The sequence below is a fragment of the Chironomus tepperi genome, unplaced genomic scaffold, assembly GCF_022539635.2.
Source record: "Chironomus tepperi strain 1889 unplaced genomic scaffold, CSIRO-AGI_Ctep_v1 contig_68, whole genome shotgun sequence".
NCBI classification, from domain to species: Eukaryota; Metazoa; Arthropoda; class Insecta; order Diptera; family Chironomidae; genus Chironomus; species Chironomus tepperi.
Genome location: NW_027226190.1, coordinates 1,161,236 through 1,180,344, shown reverse-complemented (window position 1 = coordinate 1,180,344; position 19,109 = coordinate 1,161,236). Strand labels below are relative to the sequence as shown.

Genomic DNA, 19,109 nt, shown 5'->3' with positions numbered 1-19,109 from the left:
CCTCATGAAATATGGCTCATGTGACATCAGATTCAAATTAAATTGTGTATTATTAAAAGATTTAAATAAATTTAAAAAGCCAAGCACATACTTCCCAATATGAACATTTTATATCGATTTTATCAAAGCAACAAAAAATTCATTTTATAAAAAAAGATGGGGAGACATGAGCTTATTTAAGAGCTAAGAACCTTTTTTTTCTATCGAAATATTTATAAAGGACTGATAAAAAAGCAAAAATTCAATAAACATTCAGCTTTATTCAATTTCCTCTCGTGTTCTGTTTGATTTCTCCTTCATTCTTATTTCTCTCATTCATCGTATGATTTATTGCAAGATATATTGCATAAACAGAACAGAAAACTAAAGTATAAGCATGAAAAAGCCGAAAACAACAGAGAAGAAAAACGAAAAGAAGAATGAACGAAAAAAAAGGTTTGAATGTTGAGTGTCAATTTTCCATTCGTTTTTGTAAGTTCTTTTAAAGTTAAACATACATTAATTTTTATGACTCACACAGCAAGTGGCCGAAGAGAAAACAAATTGAATTGTTGCATTTTTACGACGTTTTGAAATTTTTTTTATCACATATAAAGCTAATGTAGTCATCATTTGTGAACATGAAATTCAAATATTTACGAAATTTTCATTTTTTATTGATTAATAAACTGATTGATTGCAACACATCTTGGGAAGTTAATTATATGCAAAATGATGATTAAATATTCAAAGTATTGATTTCATGAATTTATGTTTGGTTGTATTTGGGATCGTTCAATCATTATGTAAAACACCTAAAATAAGACATTCAACCCTACTGTTAAAATTTCTCTTGAAACAATTCCATAATTAATCAACAAATTGATCGAATGGACAGTAAATTTTATGCTAAGTGACGGCAGTTTTTATTACAATTTCAACAAATAACTTCGTTTAATTTTAATGGATTATAATGCTAAATTCTCGATCGAATAAACCCGAAGGGCAGAATGTACTTCTTAGGGTACTGCAATTTTATTTCGTTAACGGCAACACATAAAATTGCCGTAAAACAGAACCGTAATGGCGATTTTTGGCTCATTTGGACTAATTTATTGAAATTTATCGTTTTACGACACTCGGGAAAGTAACTCGGAAAGAACATAGTGAAGGTTAGGTGAAAAATCTGACCCTAAACCAACATGACTTTAGCTAAAAGCTGAATTTGGCAAAACCCGGATTTCGGCAACACTTAGACCGGTCTGGGTCCAATAACTCATCCATGTTAAGATATGTGTCTTCAGGGTAAGTGAAGTAATTAGTTTTCAATTACTCAGGAGTTCTACTGTGCCCTGAACTCTGCGTAGCTTCCAGATTAGCACTTTTATAGTCCAACTCTATGCTTGTTTAGTTTTGTCAAACTTAGTAAGCAGTATAATTTTTGATTAAAAAATCCAACTTAATCAACTTACATAGATTCAAAAAAATCTGTCAATTTTTCTATGAATTCCTCCATAAATTCCAACTTTTTTTAAAAGAACTCCAAAATCAAAATTCAAAGCGCCAATTGAAATCAACACATCTGAATAAAAACTCAATTATCGACTCGTTTTTTTATCATTTTGAAATCTATACATTCATGTGAATGCATACGACAAGCTAATCGAGATTGAATCATCTAAATGATGCCCAAGGCATGTTTTGAGACGAACATTATAGAAATAAATCACTAACATCAGAAGCAGTATCATTATATCATCAACGTCATGCGATGATGTTTATGAAATGTGTGCAATGCAAATATTTGAGCTCATCATGATGACTGTATAGTCTATAGATGTAAAGCATTTATCATGCTAACAACTCTAGAAAAAAAGTTCTCTTTTTGGAACATTTGTAGAGTAGATTTATAATTTGCATCCGGAACTAGCTTGTTGCTCATGTTGATTTTTAATTTCAAAATTGTCGGAACTTTTTACATCTACAACATTAAATTGGGATCGTCATTATCGATGTTTCTTTTCGAATTTTTATGGAAGTACAATTTTTGAGACAACATTTGTCGCATAGCTGTCACTTTTCATTGAAAAAATAATTTTTCGTTTCTGTGTCGCGTGAGTTTATTCAAGGGAATAAAGTAACCCTGAGTTGGAACTAAAATACTACCACTGCGATGTTTTTCAGGCGAAAGGATACATGCTGCTTTAAAAAATTCTATATTTAAAGTGACATTATCTAAAGTCTGCTGGTTGTTCGTTGTTAGTTTTTATACAGTTTCAACTTTCAACAATTTCTCGAGCTATATTTTATGACGAACGTCATCGTAAATTCATTGTGATGTCTTCACTACGTCAAATGACCATCATATTACGGGAAATCGCTAAGGATATTATAAAGTCACTTTTTTTCTTATTGCACAATGTGTTCGCTAGGGCACCGTTCCAATACCGTATTAACATGAAGACGCGAAGTTGCCCTAACTGCACCATTATGGATTTCGACCCATTTCTACAACGAAAAATGCAATTCTCCGCATTGTGCCGTGGATATAGATAAAGTAAAATTCATAAGAATTCGGCACATGTCATTATGCTGTCCATACGACGGTGGACCAATTGATCCAAAATCTGTCACCTAACCGATGTGACTCTGAGTCGATCTTGGCCGATTGGACACTGTATATAGTACAAAACGGTCGCTTGGTAAATGAAAAAATGTCTAAATCTGTGAAGCGGTTATCGTTTAGTTGAGAGCAGAATGGAAAATATTTAAATTTATGCTGATCGGATCGTGTTTACTAAGGGATTTACCCATTTTTTTAAGACCACCTCATTTTAATAAGCATAACATTCAATCAAGACACATACCCCGAGGAAATGTTACGCCAATATTAAAACAATCCAATAAGTCAACAAATGGTGCTAATAATGACAACATTTCATTCAATTTATATGTACATATGTAGCAACTGCTGTCAGAAACAGCAAATATCGTGCACTGTCAGTAACTGATACTTGCAATATTTCAGCTTTTTTGGTAGCATGCTGACAAATACTTTTACACAACACTAAAAAGGTTGAACCCTCATGAAGAAAGTTTTTGTTCAATTGTGCTGCACAAAAATTTCTAATGTCGTAAAAAATCCTCAAAGGAAGGCTAAGTTAAGTTCAAAATATTACAGAAAATACTCATAAATTTTGCAATAATTTTTTAATTGTCAATTTTCAGTTCGACATTACAAAAAAATGTTGAAACGCTTCCAAGCGTCCTCTCATTTTTGAATTTCACAGTACCTACACATTTTCGCCCCTCATGCAATTATTTTTTTTTTTTGCCCTTTAGTATGAAAGATACTCGAAACATGAATGAACGTAATTTCATTACAACGAAGTGAATTTTTTTTTTGTTGCCGTTTCACCCTCCTTTTTTCCGTTTTTAAATGTTTGTATGCCGATGAGTACCTACTATTCTGTTTGGAATATAATAAATGATGATTTATCTCAATCAATTTTTATTAATACTAATGAAAAATCTCCTCTGATCACAAAAAATATTAGTTGCTATGGTACTTTTTTTTGATAATTTATTTTAAATGATTGACCCGTTGCATTAAAATTATTGACATAATGCCCTATGGATTTATTCCCTGCTAACAAACAATATATTGTATAAACAGAGATACGGTGAGCTTAAAGTATTAATGAAATTTTACAGTTTTAAGGAAGAAGCATGCAATATTACCCGAACTGCACAGTGTTCACAGGCGCACCGCTACATCGACGTCAACATATTAACGGTAAAACACGAAGTTACCCTAACGGTGCCGTGACATGTGATTTCAACGCATTTTTACTGTAATGTGCTGCTCGGGCTAGGAAGTATCCTTGTTTCAAAAGTTGACAAAACATATAAATGTTTCGAAAGAAAAGGAAGTACAGAAAATGAGTATTAACGTTTCAATATTTTGTGTCTTCCTTTCAAAACACTCAGTTGGCATTCTACGGATTTCACCAAATTTTATTTTCGACCAACGGCAACTTATGACTCGATTCCGCAGATATTTGATGACTCCTGTATCTTTTGTATGTCCCGACATACCAACGCTAATCTCATTAACTAGTCGACCACAACCTTTTACCAATCATGAAATTATGCATGTATGGTAAAATGTTAAACATTTGTGCAGTATATTATTATTGGCACATTTTGTTCAGTTCAATTGTATGCTCTTTTGCTTCAATTCTTCACGCAATTTTAGTTTCATGTCGTTTGAGATTTTATCAGCAATATGTATACTCGTGTTCGAAACTGCTGATAAGAAGCATTTAAAAATATTTTTTTGCTAAAACATGTTTACAGCACATTAAGAATTTAAGTACTTCTATTTTTGTAAATATTGAAGTATATACACGAACATAAATTATTAAAACTATTAATTATTAAAATTTATGAAGCTGATGAAGGGAAGTATTGTGTTCAATTTGATGTATTGGTGTCTTCTGTTCCATTAAGCATAAGCTCTTATTTGGCGCTGACATTTATAGACTTAACCGTTATATTTTGCATCAATTTTTGAATTTAAGATACATGCTATAGTGCTCTATAGCTTGATGCTTTCCAACCGAGCGAAACAAAATAGACAATTGAGTAATTTATAAGTTTTGTAAATCTCTCAAAGAATTTTTAACAAAGCATTGTTTATTCTAACCTCGTTTCCATCATGGCTTTGTTCCTAATAATATGAAGCCAAAAACTTCATTTTAGACATTTATTTACTGTATTTTGCATACTATACATTAATTTTAAATGAATTCTTCAATAATCTTTTAATATTTTTAAGATATCTAATCAAAATTTAATTAAATTGACCTAAAATTAATGAAAACATTAAAAATATTTCGAGTTTAAGTCTAGGAGAACGCACAAATTTACCCGTATTTCCATTTTCTCTCATTCATAAACTCATTCGCTTTATTTGGCTTCAATATAACTTTCTATTACGAACATAATAGAAGCAAGCAAGAATTTTTTTCTGTATTGCATGTATTAGTCTAGGAGAACTTGTCGGTTGTTTGTTTCGTTTCATGTGGAGGAACCGACACGAAAAGCAAACCGAAAACTCGGCACAAAACGCAGACGCGAAGAATTTCTTATCGATTTTATCTTCAGCAAGTTCTTTTAGATTTAACTTGAAGTATGGAGGAACTTGGAGTTGTTGAGGCATAGAAAATCAATTTTTTATAGGATGAGTTCTTGCATGCTTTTGCTTGTGTTGAGACTTATGTAAATTTAATGGATTCATGATGCTTATTTTTCTGAAGTCAAATTTTTTGTTATTATATTTTAAAAATTGTGAAAGTGAAAAAAACGTGACGACCGCGGCATTTTTCAATTAACAGTCAATTGTTATTTTTATAGCTTATTTTTGTGTTGAAAATAAAAATCAATAATAGTCGGAGAAGTTAAAAACTCGTCTAAGACCTTGATTTAATTGCTTTATGGGTAAAGGGAATTAAAATTATGGAATATCCCGAGCAGCACAATACGTCAGTAGAATAAACTGCAATGTGACGAAAAGGGAAATTGGCCGTAGCGTACTATTTAGGATAAAGGCACCATCCAGGCATGGTCACCGGATGAAAAATTCTTTTGTTCCGCATGAAAATGGATATAATTTCTATTGATTCAGTTGAATTTTTTCATGATGCGGGATGAAAGAAATTATCGTGTCCATGCCTGGAGCGCCAATTAAAACGTAATTTGGGGAACTTCAAAAGAAGACGACCGCCAAGAACTCTTTTGTTTGCTACTGAATAACGTTATAAATGAACCCTTCAGTAAAATATTTTTTATTTATATTTCTTTAGAAATTGTTATTTCGAACAATTGTATATTTTTAAGGCATTCAATGTCGCTTAAACATTTATTATATTTATTTGAATATGAAAGAAGTACGGCAATATATTGATTTTGGTGAACAAAAATGTTAAAAACTAATTTTTTAAAAAGCAAAAATAGTTTTTAATTTCTGTAGTTATTTTAAAGTCATTAAAGACTGCCTTATTCATTAAAAATGCCGGTTAAGACATATAAAAAAATGAAAAACTATTCTTGTGTATTAAGTCAATTATTCATTCTAAAATATCTTGATGTATTGCTAATTAATTAGTGAAAAGATGAAGAAACTCATTGCTTTATTATAACAGTATTATTATCATTATTACCAAGTTGTTATAAGATATTGACGCGACATGTTTTTTTACATTAGAAGTAAAAAATTTTATACCTATTTTAAGATCTGAAATCAATTGATCAATTTCAAAATATGAAAGAAAATAGGAATCCAATTGAGTGATTCAGTTATTCTATTTAAAAACTGTTGAAGAGAAATAAAACATGTTTTTTCACTTAGAAACTTATTGAGAAATGTTTCGTATTCTCAGCGACCTCCATATTGTTTTTCGAGTTCTCGACGGCAAATATAAAAAATCGCCTAAAATCATTTTTAAATGTCGTTTCATGTCTTTTGAACAACAAAAACATTAAGCTAAGCATAAAATCTTTGCTTTAAATTAATTTTTCTGTATGCGGAATCGTAATTTTAGACAAAAATCAACATTTTTAATTTTTACTTAATCTAGAAGAACTTGCACCAAACAAAATGAAAATAAAAGTATAAATCTATAAGATCTTGCAAATAACCGACGAAAATGCTGTAATTGCGCTTCTTTTTTGGGACGTACGTACTGCGCTTCTATTATTACTAATTCAAATGATGCTTGAGAGTTTTAAAAATACTGATCTAAATTCATCAATTGGTTTTTTTTTTAAAAAGAAATTAGATTTTTTAGATCAAAAAATTTTATCTTAGAAATTATGAAAATGTTGAGAAGTTGTATGGATTGAGTTGTACAATTTTCATATTTCCGTACACTTAAGAAATTTTCTTCTAGTTCAAATAGACTAGGCTAAAATAATATTTGTTTCTAGAACTTCTTTAGAATTTTCCTTATTTGTAATAATGAAAATCAGTCGTAGTATTTTACTTGTTTTCCTTTGAGTCTATCGATTTGAATTTGTTATATTTTCTTACATACCTGAATGTTAAGCGTTTGTTCTCTCAAATTAAAAAGAAATATTTCAAAGAGATTCGCACGTTTTATATTAAAATTATGGCGCCAAATACTATGTTCAATTTTTGAACTTTAAAACATTTGAATTCAAAATTTCCGTTAATTTTCAATAATTTAATTACGCACACATTTTGAAAACAACTGAAATTATTGAGTCTCAGCATTTTTTCTTCAACATAAAATTTGTTGTGTAAGCTTAGAAATTACGATATTCACCATAAATATAATTAAGCAATAAATGCATGAATTTAATTAAATAAGTATATTTCATATCGTACAGCTGGTAACTAAGCAAAATACCACGTACCGAAAAATAATACAGCATAAATATTTCATAATACGCAGCATAAATTTTCTCTTCTCCGTGTATGGTCGCCATTTTTGTGTACGTTTCTTTCTCTGACTAGAATTTTCGAATAAGACAAGTTTGTTCCTATCAGTTCCTATAAGATTCTGTTCGAATTTCTTTTTGTGAAATTTAAAAGTATTTTGCATGCCGTGCAGACTGATTTTGACTTTATGTTGTACACACACTGACGAAATAAGTACAAGCATTTCTTCACAGCAAGTTTTGTGCTTTCTTCATGATTATAAAACACGATAGTGCACACAGTGGTACACATAAATCATATTTTAGGTCATGAGAAATGGAAAACCGAAAACAATCGAATTGCTTCATGAAAGCATTGCTGAAAGACCAAATGAGTAAAGAATTTCATAAGTTCATACCAAGAAAGGCAGAAAAAAAACATTAATTAATTATATTATACATTATATTATTATTATTATTGATTTAATAACTTTTACATACACTAGAAAATTAAAGAAGATTAAACACGAAAAATATACAGAAATTAAAATATACGTAAGATTATGTATACATAGAATCAATTAAATATTTATCACGATGGTTAAAAAGACTTAAGTGGTAGGCCAAAAAGTCTGACATTTCGTCTATCGTTGAATCGAATTCCGTTGACGACATTTGTTGCTGTAATTTGGCTTGAGTTGAACAGTTTAATGATGAAGATGTTGATGGCAATTTATCATCTTTTTCAACAGATTCTATGTGATGCGGTGACTCATTCGTTGTGTGCGGCGTAATACGCATTTTGAGAAAGGCTTCCGATGTGAAATCTTCTACATTTTTATTTCCTTTTTCATCATTTTCATTAATATCTACGTTTTTTGATTGTTTTGCATAGCAATTTCCAATCAATTTTAAACGTGCTGGCTTTATAAGGTTACTTCCTCTCCTGTCTTTCGTCTTGACTTTACTGATCGAAAGTTCCAGTAAAGATGACCTGATTTCAGTGGATGATGAACAATTGCATGATTTAACTACTGGCTCTTCAATACATTTCAATGGAATCTCTTCCAATCGGAACTTTTTAAATTCCTTTTCTAACTCAATGTCTGTATCTGACATGTTTTTGGACTAAAAATTTCTTTAAGTAAAAATATTGGGAAATCTCCATTCAAAACAAAGAAATTATTAAAATTAATAAATTAGCTTACTGTTTCAAGGTGAACTTTAATATCTTCAACTTTTATGACTATCTATACTGTCGATTGTTTGCTTTGAAAGCAATTTTGATCGAGAAATTGTACTATTTAAGCGCGAAAACACAAAATATAATTAATTTTCTTTTTATTTACTCTGCAAATTTTTATCGAGTGCGTTCACAAATTTTTAAATATTTTTCGACCGTTAAAAAAATCACAGCTCAATCAGTCGCACTGTTTTCACCTTCTTGACAGATCTTTCGGCACTCCTTATAGCTAAGCTCTTTCCGTGGAGTGTAATTTTAAGATTATTCCATTTTAGCTCGAATATTGACACGTTCTTTGGCACAACTGGAAGTAGTTAATGAAGGACTTAGGTTTAGCAAGCAATGAAGAGGATCCTGTAAGACTTACCTCTCATCACATTATCCTTACAAATAATATTGAAAGTTCCTTTTGTATCTAATATAATGATTCCTTTAATGCCTACAGTACTAACACATTTTGACTGTAAAACCTTTACTTTTGCTCCATGAAAATCACTTTTGTGAATCAATCCACTAAAATCAATATTTAATTAATTAAATAACCATCCAATTATCAATTCAAGCCAATAATTTACCTAAACTGATCATAATTAAAGCTTGTCACATCAATTCTCTTCTGTATCTGCTGAATGTCAGTGCCTAATTGCTGTTCCATGTATGAATTCCATAAACTATTCAGTTCCTTATAGTCATCATATTTCATTGTCTTTTTTGGCAGTGAATATAAGCCTAATTCCTTCATTTCAGTCCTAGACAGTCTCTTTTTCTGTACCTGCAACTTTTTCGGCTTTTTGATTTTCTTCTTGACATTTGACAATGCTTGATGTTGATTGAGTTCCTGTATATTACAAGCCTTCTTCTCTCGTGGATGAATGAGATTTTCGATGACATTTTGTACTTCTAAAAAAGAATTAATTAAACTTCTATGGTTCCTGAGATAATTAATATTTTTCCTCACCTATAATTTTTGTATTCATTGTAATGTGTTTTTATGTTTTGAGTCCGAGCAACATATGTACATAAAACATGTAAGAACAAAAGCAGGTAGTCAAAATCATGCATGTGTTGGTTGGGTTTATTTACATTGCCGTAGTTTTCAGCAGGGCTAAAAGAAAACAATGTTGCGAAGAATCAGAACATTTAATAAAATTTATAATTCATACAGAACAGTCAGTTGTTCAGCATGGCTTAAAAGAAGTGACGAAATCAACAGGAAAAATGACGACATATCATCATCAGTTGCCACAAAATTTCAAGTCTTCAGGAATGAATCTGTCGGTGAAATTTTGGACATAGAGGAAGAAAGAGCTAAATTTAGGCAACGAGCAGAGGAACAGATTATTGATGTTGAAGAACCAGAAGTTGAAACACTTCCATCGATTTATTCAGATCTCAATCTAGAAAGTGAGTTATTTAAATCTACTGTCAATCAATTTAATTAATAATTTAATCAATTTTAGGAGGTAAAACTGGAGTATTTGACATAGAGGAATTTGTCGACTTGCTTAATAGAGAGAATGCAATCGATTTATGTGTAATAAAAGTGCCAGAACAATATTCGTATGTTGATTACTTGGTCATTGTCACTGGATCTACTTATAGACACATGCTCGGAATAACAAGTTTCGTCCGAAAAGTCTATAAAATGAAAAAGGGCAAGCATGACCCGATACCAAAAATTGAAGGAAAGAATTGCAAAAATTGGATGGCAATGGATCTTGGGAATATTGCACTTCATGTCTTTACAAAAGAATCCAGAGAACTTTACAATTTAGAGTCATTATGGCTGTTAGGTGAGGAATATGAGAGAAGAATACGAGGAACCAACCAATCACAATCAGACAGTCTGTACCAAGAATTTTTCGTTGACTCAAAGACGCTAGCTGAAAGAGATAGTAAAGAGAAAAATTTATTTAAGGACAATGATACGACGTAGAAAATTAATTGTACTATAATTTAGAAATAAACAGTTGATATAAAAGTATTAAATTCAGTTCCTTGACATTGAAAGTTGTGGAGAAGATCTTAACGGATTTTTGAAAATTTGAAAAGTGTTTATTTAGCTCGATTCTTAGCACATTGTGCAAGCAATGGTTTGTCTATTTGTCAATAATTATTTTATTAATTTTTTAATTACAGCAAATTTGACAGCAAGTATATACACAATATTATGTAAGAATTTGATGCAATAAATCCAAGAAATTTTCTTAATTATAGCAAATATTAATTTCAATAATCTTTGAATAACGGTCATAAATTTTTTGAAATTCTTAGAAAAATTACCCCGCGACTAAAAAAAATTCTTTGAGAGTAAAAAAACATTTAATTAAAGTTTTTGAGTGTTCCAGCCAGTAAAAATCAATTATTAAGCTAACTAAACAAGTTAAATAGATGAATAAATGATTAGGAAATAACAAATTGTTAGTGAAACGTGTCAGGAATACGAAAAAGCTGCAATATAAGAAAAATGGAAGAAAAATCATCAATTTACCAAGAATATACACAAATAAATGAGAAAAATCAATGGTTTATAGTTTATCAGGTTATTATATAAAATTCTAAGAATTTTTTCGTATTTTAAATCTGACTAGCCAATCAGTCGACTTAATTCCTGTATCTACATACTTTAAATAACACAATTTCCAATTTAATTTCTTTATTGTAGAACATAAAGGACGCAAGTGAAGCAGAAGCTACAAAATGTGAGATTTTTTTAAAAAGAAATGACTCAAGACATTGACTATATTAAATCCTTTCATTCTTTTCATAGGCAATTACTCAATTGATGAATCGAAAAAGTCCAATAACAGAAAATTAAATAGGTAAAACTTAAAATTTAGTCATAATTCTTGGAAATACTATAATGTTTAATTTATATATCCGCAGATATCGTGATGTTAATCCATATGATCATTCAAGAATTATTTTAAAAAGACAGACTATTGATAGTGATTATATAAATGCGAATTTGGTAAAATTGGAACGTGCAAAGAGGCAGTATATATTATGTCAAGGACCTCTGGAACATACAGTCGGCCATTTCTGGCTTATGGGTAAACAATTAAACCACTTAATTACAATAATAATTTTTTCTTTATGAGCAGATGTAGCATGTAGCTATACATTCATATTCGATGAATCATTGAACGATTTGCATTGGAATTCTGCATGCATTTCATATTTACATTTATACGTCTTACTTTATACTCAATTTTTTTTATAGTGTGGGAGCAACAATCGAAGGCTATTCTAATGCTCAATAAGATAATAGAGAAGAAGCAAGTAAAATGTCACCTGTATTGGCCGAAGAAAGAAGGACAGCGACTTAATTTGCCTGACGTTGGGCTAACGGTAGAGTTTGTTACAGCTGAAAATTATAAAAACTTTTCAAAACGTCTATTTCGGTGAGTTTTTCCCTTAAACAATAATATAATAGTATAATTAAAAATTTAAATGAATCATCAAAATAAATTTATGACACAAAAAAACGCAATGCATTTCCTTAGAGTTACTGATGTGGAATCAACAAAGTCGAGAGAGGTCATACAATTTCACTACACTCAGGTATGACAATGAATATCTTTTCATGCATATTGCACTCTAATTGTTGAGATTTTTTTCATATTAAATGCCGATTCACTTGTAATTCAAACAATTCTATTCTCATTATTTCAACAGTGGCCTGATTTCGGTGTTCCGAGTTCTCCCATCGCATTTTTACAGTTTCTTAAGCAAGTTCGTGATTCCGGAGTGTTGGACGAGAATGTCGGCCCACCAGTCATTCACTGCAGTGCAGGAATTGGTCGCTCGGGTACATTTTGTCTGGTTGATTGCTGTTTAGTTCTGGTAAGCATTAATATATGATTTATGCTGATTGAAATTTTCCGCATTTTCTATGGGAACTAGTTACAGTTTAAATTACCATTCTAATTTATTAACTTATGTGTGAAACGGCTAGTTGACTCACTGAACTGACTGACCTAAAATACATTGCAGAACCCATAGAAATGTGGTTTTAATCATTCATAATAATTACTAAATTCATAAATATTTTATTAACGGAAGCATTATCTTTATTATGTTCACCAAATAAACCATTATGTAGATTGATAAAGAAGGTGAAAATAGAGTGTCTGTTCAAGACATTCTTCTTGAATTGCGCAAATATAGAATGGGATTAATTCAAACATATGATCAGTTAACATTTTCGTATGAAGCCATCATCGAAGGAATGCGGCGAATGAATAATGATGTAAGTGTTTCTTTTCTACGAATTCACAACATGCATAAACAAAATACTGATAATGGAATTTTATTCTCGGAACTCTTTTTCCCTCTCCCTCCAGACATTTAATGACTTGGATAATTTAGAAATTGCGACTGGAAGTGATGACGAAATTGAACAATCACCACCACCAATACCGCCAAGATCGTCATCATTTGTACCAAGAATTTCACCGCCAGAATCTGAACCACGTCAACCAATTACAATATCTGACTCAAGTGAGTCAACATCATCAGATGCATCAGAGATACGTGAAGACACGAGCAGTGATAGTGATGATACAGCTGAAGATGATAAAATAAATAATCATTGTAAATCGAAAGATTTTGATGCAAATTCGAGCTTGCCACCTATTCCAAACGGAACTTTAGACTTGACATCACCAGATAAGCAACAGAAGTTCAGTTCTGATGAAGAGAAGTATGTGTATTTTAAAATATTTATTGTGCAACTGCAAATCTTTTCAAGTTGGAGAAAATTGGAATTTAACGGTTATCAAAAATTTGAATTTGAATGTTTTTTCAAAAAAATTGAACTTTAACCGGTTTTCAAAAAAATTGAACTTGAAATAACCGATAAATTTCAAACTTTTCAAAAGTTTTAAAAACCGTTAATTTGAATAAATTCTATGATTCATAAAACTGGTTTAAAATTTGAAAAGATGTGCATACATAATTTTGACTGTCATATATCTCACAAAAATATTTTAATGTCTTTTCAGATCACCATTGTTGAGTGACAATAACGTTACCCCAAACAACATTAACAATAGTGATCTACGCCATCGCACTAGAGTGGCTCGAAATGAAGCAATGCAGGACAAGATAAGGGAAATAAAGCGCAAACAAAAAGAAACCGAGAGCAAAAAAATATCATTGCCGAAAAAACGCAGGTCACTTTTAATTCTATCCGGTGTAATATTAGTTTTGTCAGTTTTCGCCTATGTTTATGTGAAATCTTAATTATTTTTCTCTTTAATTTCATTTTTAAAACCCCCCTCTTTTTTATAAAATTTCCCTTAATGACGGTTAAAATTCATCGGTCACATTGATTTCATATTTTATCCATCCCTTAAATAATTTTCCTCATTTTTATTGAGCATCGATATGTGATCTCCTTACAAATTGTTTATAATCTTTTAATCTACTTCAAGAAATATAAATATGGAGAAACTCTTCTGCATAATAATGTTGAGATCGTCTTAATATTCCAAACTATGCTTTTTTAATTAAAATAATATTAATTTATTTTATTTTTTTTTTCCATTTTTATGTTGTTCTTAACATTTATTTTTCTTTAGAATCTAAACCCAACACAAGACATTATCTTTAAAGAATCTTTTTTTTTAATTGCCGTATGCATGATATTTCTCTATAAACTTATTCTTTCCAAACATATATTAAATATATATATTTGGTTATAAGCTATATTCTTGAACATCTTAATATTTATGCAAATTTTATTGTTTTTAATATTCAAATGGTTTCTTTCAAGTTGATTTTATTGAAAATTATGAAAGCTTAACAAGTTTGGTTGTGCAGTATATAAAAACAAATAATCAAAATGCCATAAAACTATCATGTGCATATTGTTTTTGAAATTTATTTGAATTTTGAATTACTTTTTTTGAATTATGGGAAATAAGAAATAATTTTTGGAGTGCGTAATGAAATGAAGTACAAAATAATATTGCTAGTAATTGAAATGGAAAATTTATTATCAATTAAATGAAAAACAAGTAATTTAAATTAAATGCACGTGAAGCAAAAACGTAAATATGCAAGCTACGAATGATTTTATTCTATGGAAAGATTCATTTATCTTTCAATCTAAATGACCTGCAGTCTGTTAGTTTAAACGTCATGGATGATTTTCCAATGATACATTCAAGGCCATTCAAGGTTTAGTAAATATTTAAATAATGCATTCAAGTCAAGCTTTAAACAATCAGACACAAATTTCAAGTTTATTTTTCGGAAATTTAAAAATTTTAATATTGAAAAGATTTTGATGAGGCTATTGAACTTCATTGGCTGTTTTATGCATTTCCGCATTGAATGTTCAAGGAATATAAGATAACGCTTTGGCTTATCACTTCATACTGAACATAAAAACGTGACAAGCCTTTCTTATCATTTCTAAGCTATGAATCAGTGATATCATATAGTTCATTCGAAATTATGCTGCTAGTAGATTGTCGCAGAAGAATTAATTAAGCCTTCATTTAGCTGCTAGCATTTTTATGTACAAATTAGTTTTCTTAGATTCTGCAGCTAATAAATCAATATATTTGCATGAAAATCAACTAAATAAGATGTTCAAGAATTGTGTCTAAAAACCGCAATCAGTGTACACAAAATTCATAATTTCCAAATTGAGAAAATGGTAAAAATTGAGTAGTCGAGAATTTAACTCTGTTTGGCATAAGATGTAAACTTATGTGAATATACTATATATAGTGAATAATAGAATGGCGTTTAAATGAGAAAATATTAACTAATGAAACTATGTACAACTTTCTTAGGGTCACAGAATTAATATATCCTACTGAATAGAAATATTTTTAACATAACATACATGATCTTTAGAGAATCCTTTTAAAAAAATGAACTAATTCCCTTTTAGATGCAACGAAGAAAAATAAATGAAATTTTTTATATACTATGTATGTTATTCTATAAACTTTTTATATAGAGATGAAACTGAAGTCTTTTTTATCTAAAAAAAAACACGATAATATCTTTGCTTTTCTATTTGAAATTTCCTTGTATTAAGACAGAGTTGGCATTCAGAACATTATAATTTTCAAGCTTTTCGATTAGTTTGAAAAGTACAAAATTTAACGGTTTTAAAAAAATTTGAATTATAAAGTTCAAATTGAGGTTCAAAATTCAAAACTTAAAGAAATTCAAAGTTTTTTGACTCAAAAGTCTATAGATTCCATAATGACAAATAGAAATAGACAGCTAGTTGCTGTGCACAGTCTCTGACATGTCAATTCTGTAATTTACGACTTATTTCCATCTATATTTTATGATTTCAAATTTTTTTTTTAATATTTACTTATTTTTTCCGATTTTAAATTGAAGTAAAGAAGAATATTCCAAGTTTTTATAAAACAGAGAAATAGAATGAAAAAGAACATTTCAAAATATTTTTGATAGAAACAAATTGTATATTTTAATAGTATTTTTTAAGTCCTTTTAAAAACGAATGATTAAAAGTGAGATGAAAGAAACGAAAAAAACAAAAAAAAAAATGATGATTACAAAAACCAGTGTTCTTTGAGTAATATATACCTAGTAGAAAAGAGCAAAACATTTTAAGTTTTTTTCATATTATTTTCTTCTTAAACTTCAAAGAAGTTAATTGACGTGAAATCAAAATATTTAAGAGAAAAAGCTATTTACATGAAATTCATTTTATGTTTTTTGAAAAGTTTCTTTGAAAATGTGTTCTTGGTGGTTGTGCAAGTTAAGAATATCATATTTTGAATGCCTATAAGCGTTCTCAAAAATCAAAATTTGGCTGTACGAAAATAACAAAATTTCAATTCAGAATGAGCTTTTTAAGACAAGCTGCAAAGTTTAATCAACTCAATTATCCATTTTATAGTTCAATTTCATGCAACAAAAGCATAAAAATTCAGACAGATTATCAAAGTGAATTTAAAATCAAAATCTTTGTCTAGCTTTAAAAGAATGTGCAAGCTTGTGCGAATTTATCAGAGTAATTTTCTTCTAAATTGCTCAATTATCTCATTTTCATACTTTTTCCAAAGAAACTTTTTAAAGAAACAAAAAAGAGATTTTCTCATTGGGTTCTTCATAACTGGCGTTCCTTGAAAATATTTCTATCGATTGTTCATAAATGATAAAGAAACTCTTCATATCCTTTGCCCTATATTAAATGTTGAACGTCATAAATGATTGAACCCACCTCGAGTTAAAAAATAAATAAATAAATGGAAAAAAGAAAAACAAAAAACTTAATTTCATAGAAGAAGAACTTTTAAGACAATTACAGTTCATGTTACAACCCTTGAATAAATAATGATAATAATAATAATATGATAATGGTAATATTTATATGTAGAATATATTGATGATGAAGATGATTGATAGCTAGATAACATAGAGACTCATTTTTACTCATTTCCTTTTTTTCTGATAATGAATTTCTTTATTATTGTTTAAAATTTTTAACAATTGACCTTAATTTTTCTACTTTTTTTATTTTTCTATTTCGGGACGATTTGAATGAGATTAAAGATTGAGAATAGAATGAAAGTGTTTTTAATTGACTAATTAAAGATTCCGAGTTGTACATGGCCGAAAAGTGGAATTTTATTTAAAAAAATTGGAAATACTGTTGCACAAATTAACTGTCAAGATGCCGCAACAGTGACCTTGTGACAGATAGAACTCCATTTTGCGTTGATGTGCTTCTCGGGCGATATGATGAAGCCTGAATTCAATTATTTTTTACAAAATTGATTGATAAAATGTACGAATTAAATTATGTTTAAAATTTTCAAAAAAAAGTAACAAAAAAATCTATAATATGAATGAAAAAAAGAAAAAAAAATTTAAACAAAATAAGATTTGCTTTTATTTTGAATTTTCTTCTCAAGTTCTTTCTATTTCTTTTGCAGACAAGCGACAAATGCACTGGACAAATGATATTTCTTTCGGCCATGGAAAATTTTCTTTATGTGTCAAATTTAAAAGCTCACCATGAAAGAAATAAAAAAAAACTACTAATAATAATAAAAATAATTATATTTATACGATAAAAAAATCATTATCGATCGCGGGGTTCGTGTAAAATTAACTGATTCATCATGAATAACAGACATACAACATAGCATATGCAAAAAAGAGAATAATTAGGAGTGGAAAAATAATGTTTTTACATACCAAGACTGCAATAATACTTTTACTTACCTTTTTCTACCTATATTCCATAATATTTATTCATTAAACAAGTGAACTCTTCTCATAAAAGTTAAATATACTAAAAAAAATATACTTTTTGTTCATTTATAAGAATATCAAGATGAAATTAGCTCATTAACTTCATACCTAATCAGGACAATGATCAAATAATTAAATGTCATAGAATGTCATATCTTTGAAATGTTGAGGACTTTGGACCTTTGTTTACTGTAATTAGTGGCCATTGTTGTAAACAATAATGATAAAATTGACAACAATTGTCTGCTAATTATATTGTTTTGATGTTAAAATAACCTCAACCTTTCAATTATGAATTTTCTATGTGTTTTTGGCAATCTGTGAATAAAAAAATAAATTATAACATTTAACGAACATTTGACATTTAAAAAAACAAAACTTTTGAATCAAATTAAAATTGAAATTGAGTTTTCCATTGAAATTCAAAAGAAAATTCGTTAAAAAAATACTTAACTCTAATTTAAAATGAGAATATGTTAGAAAATTAAATTGTATAGATTTTCCTTTTTTGTTTGAAAAATTAAAAAGAAAATCATTAGGGATCGTTTACAAACGACGTCCAACATTTAAAAAGGGACAAAATCCAATATATACAGATTTTGCAGGGTCTTAAAAATCTCATTTTGTAAAAGACGTCATTTGGTAATGACCCCTTAAATATTTGAAAATTTCTTCTATTTGTTAGTTGCAATTACTTTAGATTTATTGAAAATTTCTTTTTTTTTTGAAAATGTTTCTTTCAATAAATTCAAACATGTAGATTCAAATTCATTTTTTAATAATTTAAACTTTTTTTGCACGTTCATTTTCATGGTGATTTGACGTCTGTTCGTTCTAATTCTTTTATGATAATAATTTCATAACAAGTTTCGATTTTCAATGCATTTTTCGCAATTTACCAATCTAGCTATCTTCTATCTTAATGATCAAGTAAGTATTGAACCAAATGTATACATATCGCAATTCTAGTACCTAAAAGTCTTTATTTATAAGCCAGTTGATTGATTTTAATAGATATATTGGAAATATTTACAACCCTAAACGGTGATTTTTAAATTTTTAAAATATCCCTAACCGTCACAAATAATTCAAATATATTCCTCTCTCATAACCGGTTCAGATTCCTCGCATCATGTAAATAACACAACATACACATACAATATCACTCAAATACAAAACGTTG

The 19,109-nt window shown here is 29.2% G+C and overlaps 3 protein-coding genes across 4 annotated transcripts; 2 read left to right on the top strand and 1 right to left on the bottom strand.

Moving 5' to 3' along the window:
• Positions 1-7,871: 7,871 nt before the first annotated feature.
• Positions 7,872-9,670, bottom strand: Pop4 (ribonuclease P/MRP subunit POP4). Its single transcript, XM_070653491.1, has 5 exons — positions 9,624-9,670; positions 9,241-9,565; positions 9,033-9,178; positions 8,631-8,969; positions 7,872-8,560 (listed from the first exon to the last, which is right to left on the bottom strand). Exons 1-4 carry the CDS (start codon positions 9,640-9,642, stop codon positions 8,833-8,835), a joined length of 627 nt encoding a protein of 208 aa, XP_070509592.1. The 5' UTR covers positions 9,643-9,670; the 3' UTR covers positions 7,872-8,560; positions 8,631-8,832.
• A 90-nt stretch (positions 9,671-9,760) lies between these two features.
• RsfS312 (ribosomal silencing factor RsfS-like protein, 312) lies at positions 9,761-10,632 on the top strand. The gene is made up of 2 exons (XM_070653566.1): positions 9,761-10,069; positions 10,126-10,632. The coding sequence occupies exons 1-2, from the start codon at positions 9,784-9,786 to the stop codon at positions 10,599-10,601; spliced, it is 762 nt and encodes a 253-aa protein (XP_070509667.1). The 5' UTR covers positions 9,761-9,783; the 3' UTR covers positions 10,602-10,632.
• Positions 10,633-10,955: 323 nt separating this feature from the next.
• Ptp61F (Protein tyrosine phosphatase 61F) lies at positions 10,956-17,728 on the top strand. Of its 2 annotated transcripts, XM_070653449.1 has the most exons (11): positions 10,956-11,207; positions 11,331-11,367; positions 11,436-11,487; positions 11,552-11,718; positions 11,889-12,069; positions 12,172-12,229; positions 12,344-12,511; positions 12,771-12,917; positions 13,012-13,370; positions 13,672-13,842; positions 17,605-17,728. In XM_070653449.1, the coding sequence occupies exons 1-11, from the start codon at positions 11,133-11,135 to the stop codon at positions 17,630-17,632; spliced, it is 1,443 nt and encodes a 480-aa protein (XP_070509550.1). In that variant the 5' UTR covers positions 10,956-11,132; the 3' UTR covers positions 17,633-17,728. The 2 variants fall into 2 exon arrangements, with proteins under 2 accessions (XP_070509550.1, XP_070509549.1); XM_070653448.1 differs by lacking the exon at positions 17,605-17,728 and having other exon boundaries at positions 13,672-17,551.
• Positions 17,729-19,109: the final 1,381 nt, after the last annotated feature.